The sequence below is a fragment of the Chiloscyllium plagiosum genome, chromosome 11 (genome assembly GCF_004010195.1).
Source record: "Chiloscyllium plagiosum isolate BGI_BamShark_2017 chromosome 11, ASM401019v2, whole genome shotgun sequence".
Lineage (NCBI taxonomy): Eukaryota > Metazoa > Chordata > Chondrichthyes > Orectolobiformes > Hemiscylliidae > Chiloscyllium > Chiloscyllium plagiosum.
In genome coordinates this window covers 61,697,737-61,710,013 of record NC_057720.1, presented here as the reverse complement: position 1 = coordinate 61,710,013, position 12,277 = coordinate 61,697,737, and the positions used below count along the sequence as shown (strand labels likewise).

At 38.5% G+C, this 12,277-nt stretch overlaps 1 protein-coding gene across 2 annotated transcripts in view; it reads right to left on the bottom strand.

The window, feature by feature from the left end:
• Positions 1 to 12,277, bottom strand: part of LOC122554458 (actin-related protein 2/3 complex subunit 5-like) — a 47,115-nt gene that overhangs the window by 13,889 nt on the left and 20,949 nt on the right. The window contains exon 4 of one of the 2 annotated variants that reach the window (XM_043699522.1): positions 4,347 to 4,915. The exons of the other annotated variant lie outside the window; for it this stretch is intronic. Within the exon in view, the coding sequence (XP_043555457.1) occupies positions 4,853 to 4,915 (63 nt within the window). The 3' untranslated portion in view covers positions 4,347 to 4,852. Of the gene's footprint in view, positions 1 to 4,346; positions 4,916 to 12,277 lie in introns of those variants that run through there. 2 annotated transcript variants of the gene reach the window in all.

Sequence of the window (12,277 nt, the reverse complement as noted above, 5' to 3'; positions counted from 1 at the left end):
CAATTTTGCATGGCCAATTCACCTAAGCTGCATATCTTTGGATTGCGGGAGGAAACCAGAGCACCCAGAGGAAACCCACACAGACACAGGGAGAATGTGCAAACTCCACACAGACAGTAACCCAAGACTAGAATCAAACCTGAGTCCCTAGTCCTGTGAGGCATTGGTGAATCCACATCTAAAGTATGATGTAGAGTATTCAGTACCTTTCTAAAAGAAGCATGCAAATGCATTGTGTTATGGAGCAGGCCAGACCCCCTCAAAACATTTCAAGTAGCCCAGACCCCAACTTTGCTAGTTGTTTTGAGCAGGTGTAACATGGATTTTTCTGGAGGGATGCAGTTGGTCAAACCACGTAGTTTTAAAAACAGAATTTATTTACAAGATTGACGAATGAAACACAAACATAAGAGAACAGAATATTGAACTTAACCTATCCAAAAACCCAACAGATCATCCCAACTTAATGATGCTGTTCCAATACTTGCAACAACCCCTGAGGCAGTATCTGTTAGCTGTAATGAAATTGGCCCTAAAACACTTCAACTTAGACTTTTTGGAGTCTGTGTCTTTTATGACCTCTCTGAAAACAAAACCAAAGACAATATAACTATGTTAAAGGAGCAGCATTGTCACAATTGGAAGAGTGTAGAGAAAGTTTATCAGACTAATACATGGAATGGGGGGCTTGAACAACCTAATGAAAGCTTGGACAGGCTAGGTTTGTGTCTACTGGATGTAAATTGAAATGAGGCATTCTGATGGTTCTTCACAGAGTACGTGAAATGTTTCCTCTCATGGAACTATCTAGAACTAGGTGTGTACTTTAAAAAGCCAGGACCATCCAGTTAAAACAGAGATGAAGCAAAATTATTTGCCAAAGCGATTGGAGTTGTTAGAACAGTTCCTGAAAAGGTGGAGGTAGCAGAGCTTTGTTGAATACATTTAAAGCAGAATCAGCTCAATTATTGTGAAACAATGAAGTGGGAGATTCAGGGTAAGCAAGAACGTGGATTTTAAGTTACATCAGATCAACTATGATTTTAATGAATGGCAGGGCAATCACAAGGCATGGAATTGTACACTTTTGCATCTAATTTCTATATTTAATTGGATTTAAATCATGATTGTTTTGCATCTGAATTTAAATCAAGATACAACACAAGTTATTTTGAAGATACCAATGGACTGAATCTCTCTTATTTTTGGCAAAATGCAACTTGTGTTGAGTATTGAGAGAGTCTGACCGCAAAGCTCGGTGAGACTTCATTTACCAAATGTGCATCAATAATTACCTAATTCATCTCTACAGCGTTCCTCATGGTTAATCTATCTTTAGCTTAGCGCGCACCATCCCCAGAGCAGCTGAATGTCTTAATGCCCAGGATCACCAGCAGTCTAATAGTACAGCAGCTACAAAGCCACTGTTAGCATAGCTGACACCCCTTTGCACATACCATTCAATTCTCTCATGGTCTTCACTGCTTAATCACTATATCAGATAATTTACTTATCCTTAGTTACACCACATCAAAACACCCTATCTAGGTCACTACTGTTGCTAATGCCCACTGTAGACCTGCCACTTGGGGCTAGGTCGAAACAAATGCAGCAATAGATGACACCAACAATGCAAAGAAATGCGTACCACACCCAAAGATGAAGCATTACTCAATGTGCTTCTTTTTTGTTTGTGTCCAAGTGCAACGAGGATTTAATCTTTTAGGTTTCTCAGTGTATTCACACCCAAACAAAAAAATTTCAAAAATCATAGGGTCACCAATTACTTAACTCAAAAATTAAATTAACCTCCGTATAGTTCTACAATAAACTTAGTATGACGGAAGAACAAATTACGTTGTTGAATTTAGTTTGGTCATGAATGAAATGAATGCAGAACAGTAATATCCCTGTTCTATCTCTCTAAATCAGAAACAGGAGAATGCAAGGTCACACCCACACAGTTCATCAAAGCCATTCCCTCAATAAGGAAGAACTTTAAAATATTGAACATTGGTCAGAGCGCCTGAACCAGGTGGTTTAAAAGAGAATTCACTGTAAAACTTAAGTTTACATTAAGTGTATTAATAAATTCTGGCCATATAAAGAACTGTAATAGTATTTTAATTGCATTTCATTCTTAAAGATAACACATACATGGCAATTTGATTAAAATATTTCCATCTGTAATAGCAGTCCTGGGTGGAGGCTGGCGAGGGGGGGAAGCAATCCCAGAAAAGCAGCTGACACGGGGAAGTAATCCTGGATCAGCAGCCAAAGTGGGGGAAGCAGTCCTGGCTGACAGCTGGCACAGAGGAAGCAGTCCTAGATTTTACCTTGGAGCAGCTGAGAGCTGGTACAGAGCTGACAGGAGGCTTGGATGGTTGTTGGACTGGGGTCAGATGGTAATGCTAATCCTTTGACAATGTCTTACTTCTACCTTATTCTTTAAACACTGAAGTGACAACTATTTTTCTTTTTATTCCTATTTTGTACGTAAGGTTTGTACCTAGGTACTTGTAACTAAGATGGCACCATAAGAGATGGCATAGTAAAACGTTTCACTGTACTCCAGGTACAGAAGTACATGTGACAACAAAGGATATTCTATTTTATATTCTTACCACAACCACAAAATATTATTTCCAATTTAATACATTTTATTTTGATGTAAACATCACTGAGCGATCAAAACAGGTTTGTTTTTCTTGTGATCAATAAGGAAATGTTTAATTTAAAAAAAATATATACTTCAGAAGCTTACATTTCAACTGACAATTAGCCCCAGTTCATTGTTTTACACTGGACATTGTAAGGAGAAAGTGAGGACTGCAGATGCTGGAGATCAGAGCGGAAAATGTGTTGCTGGAAAAGCACAGCAGGTCAGGCGGCATCCAAGGAGCAGGAGAACCGACATTTCGGGCATGAGCCCTTCTTCAGGAAAGCCCTTCCTGGCGAAGGGCTCATGCCCGAAACTCGATTCTCCTGCTCCTTGGATGCTGCCTGACCTGCTGTGCTTTTCCAGCAACACATTTTCAGCACTGAACATTGTAACCACGGTCATAAAAAGTGAAATAGTTTGCTACAGATAGTCAGTTGCTTAGGTTTTAGGACTAAATGTCAGTGTCACGAATAGGTTTTTGATGATGTTAAGAAGTGTTACAATGCTCCTTGATATGCATTTTAATAACTAGTTGTTAAATGCTGGAATTAACAAAGTTCAAAAATATGGTTCAGTGGGGTAGTGATGGGAATGGGGAGAAATTCATCTCCCAACTAAATACATGAACCGAGAGCTGAATGGTGGTCAGCTGATACATTTTTCCCCTCTCATTCTGAAACTAACAGTTTAAGCAAACGTTAAAATTTGCTATCAATTCAGTGCACCGTTTTGAAATAATTAGACTAATTAAAAAGGTCATATGCTTTTGTGCCATTTGTGAATTGGGTTCTTAAATTAATGGACAATAAATTCAAATGACAAGTTACTTTGCATCTTCTAAAATATGCAAAAGCATCTCGCTTCAGTTTCCTTCTTAACTTAAAGTTTCAAAATATTAAGCCAGCCAAGTCTGCAATATCTGGATGAAATTATTGTTGATATTATAGGAAAACTATAATCATTGCACTGAAAACCCCTGGCATGCTGATACAGTATCAAATTTATTTGTACTGTCTGGCACTTATGGTACAATTATATTGCACACATATTGATTGAGCCATTTTTCTGAGACCTGTTTACATTACGGCCATCCTAGGTATAACTGTAATACAATAGTCAACCCCCAGATTGATCTTATGGTTCAGTAGGTAGGAAACAGTTTCAGGAAGAAAGGTCACTGGACCCAAAATGTTAACTACTTTCTCTTCGCTGATGCTGCCAGAACTGCTAAGTTTCTACAGAAATTTATGTTCCTATTTCAGATTTTCCATAGTTCTTTGTTTTATCTGAGCCAGAAACTTAGCTTAACCAACACATTCAATATTAACTGTAAATCTTTCCATCACACACCAATGACAGGTGGGTTACAGCAAGAGATATCCCTGGTCAACCATGTAAGTGGGGGGAAAAAAATGGTGTCTCTACCATTGAGAGCAATAACTTCAGTATAATGTGTATGTAAAATGCAAGGTGCAAATCAAACTGCTGGTGTCACTTGACTGGATAGACACTATGGATGAAACTGGTTCGAAAAGCATGGGGTATGATCCCTGTTCTCGCCAGGATGGGTTCAGGACCAATTTCCTGAACCTACTTGATAGTCATATTGGCCTCTCGGCAAAGAAATCAACAGTTAACTCCAAACCTGCTCAAACTTCAATATACACTATTATCGACCAAGACATGGTTTCAAACTTATATTTTAATAGCTTAGCTGTCTTCAGCTACACATCCCAGTTACAAATGCAAAATACTCATGAACAACTATGTGGAACCAATTGCATATGAATGCATTAAATTTTAGTCAATATATTTGTGTCTGCAACATACATTCATATATAGTACCTTTATTCAATTATACAAGTAAAAACAATTTTCTGCACAGAAGAATTTCCAATTTTCTGGCCAGACTGCTTTTTTAAATAAAACTGAGCTTCAGAAAAGTTCTTGCTTGGATACAAAAATTGTACTAAATACTGAGTTTATAAAACAGATTAAATTGCACCTTTGATTCTGGTTAACAGAAATAAACAGAGCTAATTACATATCCAGACTGGTCATAAAAGCAAGCTAATTTTTGTTTTTAAATGAAAAAGGAGATTATACGACTCCAGTGTTGCACAAACTGGTTCTTTTGGTCTCGGCACCAGCAATTTCTCTGTACCAGACAGTGGCTCCTGGTTCCATTGCTCAAACAGTTTTCCTTGCTGTTAGAACTCGTACTACAGATCCCACTCCTCCAGCTGCTAACACCTAAGGAACAAGATTTTCAAAATGATCAGACAGTTACTTGAACAATAATTCTGCTTTGAATTTTTAAGTTTCAAACTTTTGTTTCTGGGTTTGGCTGATTTTTGGTTGTGGGGGGGGGTATTCAACAAGATCTCCACAAACAATTCCCCACATTGTAATATGGATTAATAATTTCTCATACCCAATGTTAGCTGTCATTCCATTCAAAATGGATCTATTGGGACAGAAGTTCAGTATCTGGATAATGGTCTGACTTGGATGGCAACAGTCACAGTTTTAGTTGTTCATCACGACCTACTCGTGGAGCAAGTGGCCTCATTTTCTCCAGCCAATCAAGCGGTTTAGGTTTACCCAGATTTATCGTAGAATTTCACGACAAGGATCAGTTGCCAAATTGAGGATTTCATCTATTGCAATCATGCTGTGCAACCTGGTATTTTAGGCTATCTTCACAAGCATAATACTCTACTCTCTTCTGTCATATGCTTATCCAGCCTCTCCTTTCATACATAAACGGAGGGACCTCAATTATTCAGCATTCAATTATCCGGACAAGATCGCAAGGTCCTGATGCTTGGCTAACATGTTATCCGGCATTCGATTATCCAAACATTCGATTATCTGAACATAACATTTGTTCGGATAATCAAGGTTCCTCTGTACACCAGTTCTCTCAACTACTCCTTGTGGTAGAGAGTGCTCTACGCTGTCACCACATTCTGGATGAACTAGTTCCTTTTGAATTCTTTTTTTTGAGTAAATCTCTTCTATTGAAGTGACTCCTTGTAGTGGAAATTATGTCATTCGAAAGACCCCTCCCAGGTCACAAAGCAGCTTTCTCTCAGTAAGAAAAGAGATGCATTTTTATGGGTATAGCCAGACATTAAGATTCATTCTTGGAAATCTTTTCTGCATCCTCTCCAAAGTATCGTTATGCTTTTTAATAATACGGAGACCAGAATATGTACCTGACCAGAAACATTTGTATGCGGTACTCCAAATATGGAATAATCAAGGATTGTATCACTTTCGCATAACTACTATTTCTAGAGTGATGGAATTGAGAAATAAAATTGTTAAAAATTAACTCACTACTTACACTGATGAATATATTTGTACTCCTAGACCTATTTGCTTCTCTACCTCATTTGAATTTATTTTCAACTATTGTAAAATACAACCTTATTTTTCTTATAAAATGTAATACAACAATTGCAGAAACGAGTCATGACATAAGTTCAGTTCAACTGCAATGAACCCCTTAATAACAGCACCTGCTTAAGAGAAATCCTTACTTATAACCATAATTAAACCTATTTGAATTGATAAGTTACTAAAGGTTTATTTTATGCTCATGACCCTAACCTTACTGATGCTGAAGGAACCAATAACAGTGAAAAAGCTTTTGCTCTGAGCACCTGAAACACCAGGAGCTTAATATGCTGTTCACTCACATTTGTGTAAGCAATTATTGCAATCTTTGTGTGGGCTTGGTACGTGCACGCATGGTATAATCATTCCAAACAAGATGTATTGATCATAGAATCCCTACAGTGTGGAAACAGGCCATTTGGCCCAATAAGTTCACACCAATCATCCAAAGAGTATCCTAACCAGACCTATCCCCCTACCTTATTGCTCTACATGCCCCCGACTAATGCATCTAACCTACACATCCCTGAACACTATGGGAAAATTAGCATGGCCAATTCATCTAACCTGCACATTTTTGGACAGTTGGAAGAAACTGGAGCACCCGGAGAAAAGCCACACAGACACGAGGGAATATGCAAACACCACACAGTCACTGGAGACTGGAATCGAACCTTGGTCCCTGGTGTTGTAAGACAGCAGTGCTAACCAATGAGTCACCGTAAATCCTAAATTTGTTTCATTAAATCATTACAAGAATAAAATACGTAATGATATATGCTGCATCCTTGGTCACTTTTACTTCATCTTATTGAGCAAAACTAAAAAGACAAAATAACTTATTTAGATCCAGTGAGAAATCCCAAATAGGAAATCAGAGGCTTTTTTTCCACTTCAGTGCTCTCAGCAAATGAGCGCTACTTACTGTCAATCTGAGATTTTTTGGTCCATTTGCTTTAAATTCAGGATATAATAGTCTGCAAAGATATGCACTAAATTGTATACATTTTATGGAGGTTTTAAGCTAGGGAATAATAATTCTACGCAGGAATTTCTCAGTAGCACCCTAGGTTCACGATCTTCAACTGCTTCAATGAACTTTCTTCCATCAGGTCAGAAGTAGGGATGTTTACACAATATTCAGCACCATTCAGGAGTTCAGATGCTGAAACAGTCCATATCCATCTGCTGTAAGACTTAGACAATATCCAGGCTTGTATTGATAAAGGCATATAACATTCTAGTCACTCCAGTATCGAGCAATTACCATCTCCAAGAGAGAATCTATATTCGCTTGACATTCAATAACATTTTCATCACTGAATCCATCATTATCAACATTGAGCGTTGCCATTGGACAGAAACTGAACTATCTATTTATTTGCTGTGGCTGGAAGAGCTGGTCTGAGCTCAGAAATTTTGAGGTGAATAATTTACCTCATGTCTTCTCATCGTGCCCATCATTTATAAGGCACAAGCCTGGAATGTGGTGAAATAGTCTTCTGGTGCCTGAAGGGGTTAAAATCTAACAACACTCAAGCAGGTTATCATCTAGGACAAAGCAGCCCACTTGATTAGAATTTCAAATACCATTTTCAACATTCACTTCCACAATCACATATGCACTGTAGTAACTCACCAAGACCCAGAATAATACAGTATAGAAGAGGCTCTTAAGCCCATCAAGTCTGTACTGCCAAAAGTTTACTTCTACCTACACTACTTGCACAGCCTTGAATGTTCTAACACTTCAACTGCTCATCCAGGTACTTAAGGGTCAAGAGGTTTCCTGCCTCAGCTACCCTCCAGACATTGCACTACAGACACCAGAACGCTCTGGGTGAAGATGTTTTTCATCAAATCCCCGTTAAATCTCCTGGCTTGCACTTTGACATTATGCTTCTTTGACAACACATTCGAAACTTGCAACCTCAAATCATCTAGAAGGACAAAGGCAGCAGATGCGTGGGAACTCGCAAGTTTCCAACAAGTCTCAGTCTGTGTCTCTCTGTCTGCAGTACAAGACAGCAGCTCACCGCCATCTTCGAGGGCAATAAGGGATCGCGACAAATGCTGCCCTAAACAGTGATGTGCACATCCTGATAACAAATAAAATAGTGCATTGGTATAGCACACAGGAGCATTACTAAATAAAATTTGGTCAATGAGACTGATATTTTTGGAGCATGCCAAAGCCAAAGAGCTTTAGGGCTGGAATTCGAGAGTTTAGGACACGGATGGACAGCAAGGAGTTTGCTAGAACATTCAAGAATGTGGATAAGACAACTTTGAATGAAGATTTCAAAAGCAGCTGAGCAAAGGGCATACTTAGGAATGGTACAGAGGTCAAAACAAGCTCTCAGATAGCACTACTATGCAGTTGGATGCCCATCTCAGGATCAAATAATAAATAAGTCAACAAGAGCAGGACAGCTGTCAAGGGAGCAGTGGAATCCTACAGCTAGCAAGCAGAATTTGGATAAGGAATGAAAGACAATGGTTTTCATCTTCTGATATTAAATTGCAATAATGGAGGTCTACAAAAGTTGAACAATTTAGAAACAGAAGCAGGGTTGAGAGAGGAGATGGGGGTGTTATCAGCATATGAGAAAACTGTGTTTTTGGATGATGTCACCAAGGGACAACTTCTAGATGAGAACTAAGACAACACAAAGAATAGCTCCCAGAGGGATACTACAGGCAATGATGTAGAACTGGAAAGAGGAGTCATTTCAGCCAATTCATCAAAAAAATAATTTGATGAAAAAGGAAGTGAGTCCAGTACAGATACATTGGAGAAGGATGGCATGGCCAAAGATTGCAGGCAGGTCAAGAACAAGATATAGTTTGCCATTGCCAAATAAACTGCCATTTTCGACTTTGGTGACAAGAGCTACTTCGATATTGTGGTAATCGTGGAACCAGATTGGAGGGATTCAAACACGGAGAGCCTGGAAACATTGGCCTGGATTTGAATGCAAATATGTCTTTTCTTGGATGCCAGCTTTAGAAAATCCAAAGTTAATTTTGGAGTTGCCAATGCATCATTCAGCATTACAGCTTTGCTTTAAAATAAACCAAAATAAAAGCATTCTGAAAACCAGAGGAAAAACTGAGCACCTCAATTGGTCTATGGTGCCACCTAACACAGCAGGATATTTTAAACATTTTTGATGACACTGAATAAGGCCAACCAAAACTCTGCTCCAAGTGTCCTAACCTACACCAATTCCCATTCATCTATCACCCACATGACTGCTGACCAAAATGAGTCACCAGTTAAGCAAAGAAAAGCTAGTGATTTTTCATAAATAATAAACAAGGTGGCTAAAGAATATTTAGTCAGTAGAACAATTGTCATGGTAAATCTTGAATCTATATGGAATAAATGCAATATAGAAACAAGAGGGATCCTGTGGCAAATGGTGGTTCAAATTCCACCAGCTCCAGGAGGTGCATAGTAACATTGCTGAACTGGCTGAAGAGAAAATATCTCAAACTGAATGAGCACCACTGCCAACTTGCAGTATCGCATATTATTGTGTATTCCAGACAAGGATGGAATTTTAACAGGCAATAACAGGTAGCTTGAGATTAGGTGTGTATTTAAAACTACAAAAAAAAAACCCATGAAATACACTGCAAACTCACCTCAATGTGCTAATCCTGCTATGTGAGAATATGGACAAGAAACCTGCTTCCTGAAAGTTATTGCAGGTGGACAGCTTTTTGGTCCAATCCACATGCTTAGAAAATGCTAATGAGGTTTTAAAAACTGATTGAACTCTGTTGCAATTTTAACCAATTCAGTGCAGGTCTCCAAAGCTTTGGGAAACTGATAAGGAAAACAAACAATTCAAGGTGTGTATTTAACAGTTCACTTATTGATAATAAACATTAGGTTGAGCCTTCTTATTTTAATACTTAATTTTTCCAACCCAGATGCCTCCAATTACCAATCAGTATGGATGACAGTTTGAATTTATTCAATATAATGCAAGAAAATAAGCCACAATGCATGACTGTTAGTGTGCAGTTGTGAGATCAATGCAAGCACAGAAGAGGCTGCAACAAGCTTGACCAATATCAATTTTTAAAAAGTGAAAGCTTCTGTTTCTCTGACTTTCAAAATGGAAGTATTTCCACAGGCTGAGATTGTCACAACGGTTAGTGGTAGATCTATTCCAGCTTCCTCAAAGAAGATTTACTAGCTACAGATTACCAGTGACTAATTGTGAAAAGCATCCTCAATATTTTTGGCCCTTGAATGCTTCTGGGGTCTCAACAAGATGTGTCAAGATCTTCCATTTATCTGTACATAAAAATAGAAGGAAAAGTACAACTGGATTGTTTGCCAAGACCAGAATTATGTGAATATTTTGCAATGGCAATAACCAGGATGAATGGATGCTTGGATTCCCGTAGGTACAAGGTGCCATTGATTACGTGTCATGCCAAGCACCATCACAGTTTTTATTAACTGCAAACCGTTATTCATCAACAAGAAAGCACAAGAGGCTTGTACAGGTCTGTGTCAGATTCCTGGAGCCTTCATGATTCATTTAAATTGCAGCAGGAAGAATATTTTTAAAACTATGAACTATGAGTTCATCAGATATAGACAAAGCCTGCATTTATTGCCCATTTCAAATTTAGCCATCACGTTGTTCAACTATATCCTTTGTAGAGCAGTACATCAGCAGTGCTGTCAGACAGGGGTCCCAGAATTTTGATCCAATGATTTGACGTTTACAGGAGATAAGGTAAACCCATCTGTCATTTCAAATGTAACTCGAGTCACCTATGATGAAAACTCAATGAGAACTGAGTACACTTTAAAACCTTAGCGCGTTTTGAGAAGATTTGTAGCTCAGGTTGATGTTCTGGATGTAGGTTTGCTCACTGAGCTTGGAGGTTCATTAAACATTAAACTTTAATATCTACATAACTAACAGTTGCATCATTGAACAAATCACAATGTTGACCATGTACCTAAGGGGCTAGATACATGTGGAGATATCTTCAATATTCACTAGCAAGGGTCTGCATAATTGTGTGCACAACAGTGGGGCTTGTAAGTACAGAGCCACCAAAAGGCTGCACTCTCATTTGTAAATAAAAGCAACAAACAAAAAGGAAAGAAGATGAAGGAAAAGGGGATGAAAATGCTGATCCTGGTACCGGGGTGCTCTAATATTGAAGGTTCACCTAGCGTAAACCACATGTGAAACAAAATCCTTCAGTCTGCTACGGTCATCAGGACTGCTCCACCTGTGCCACTCTCAACTACCATTTGCACTAAACTGTCCTTTATCGCTCATCCATCCATTTAGTGCACATCCACCCAATTAGTCTAATTATAAATCACCATTCAGCAGAGAACTCAGGAAAGTGTTGGATTACATTCAGGACGCAATAATGGATAAGATATGAAAGTAATGCTGATCAATTATTTTGAGGCTTATTAAATGAAAACGTATTTTGCCAAACTCTCATTAGCATACTCTTTGTAAATTACAATTTCTTGATTTTTTTTTACAAGCATCTACTGAAGTTGTAAATAATACATAATACAGGTCACTCAGGGTTCTCCCCATTGTGATGGTTTTCACTTATGTCCTCTATTGTTTAGAGCTCAAAAGTACTGCAAAAGACTAGTGATCATACAGGGCAGACTGGCCATCAAATGAGACAGTATTTATTATTGCACTACAGGCTGGGAATTGTGCAGGTGCTTAAAGTGCACCTACTTGTGCTCCCTCTTGCTTTCATCCCTGCTAAAACTATATTACAGACTTCCATGGTGGAGATCAGTAATGTATTGTAAGGTCACTTGGCACAGACGTTTGTCATAAGCAAGCATAATATATCTCAGTATCTGGCATTCTTCTTCACAACAAAAACACTTCAAAAGGGTCAGTATTATGACAATGCTCCCTGACATGGACTCTCCACACTGTCTCTGCCACTGTTTGCTCATGCTCATGTGTGGGATGTGAATCAAAGACAACTGACCATCAAAATGGATACACCAAAGTCAGAAAACTTGCACTGGTGGATGAATGCATTCCCTATAACAGTGTACATTCATTCTGACTGGGAAATTGTCCTCATGCAAATCCAGAAACAGTAAAAGCCCCAAAATGCAAAAAAAAAAGTGATATCTGATTGTGGTAATACTACAGTTATTGGCAATCATACTTGATTCAC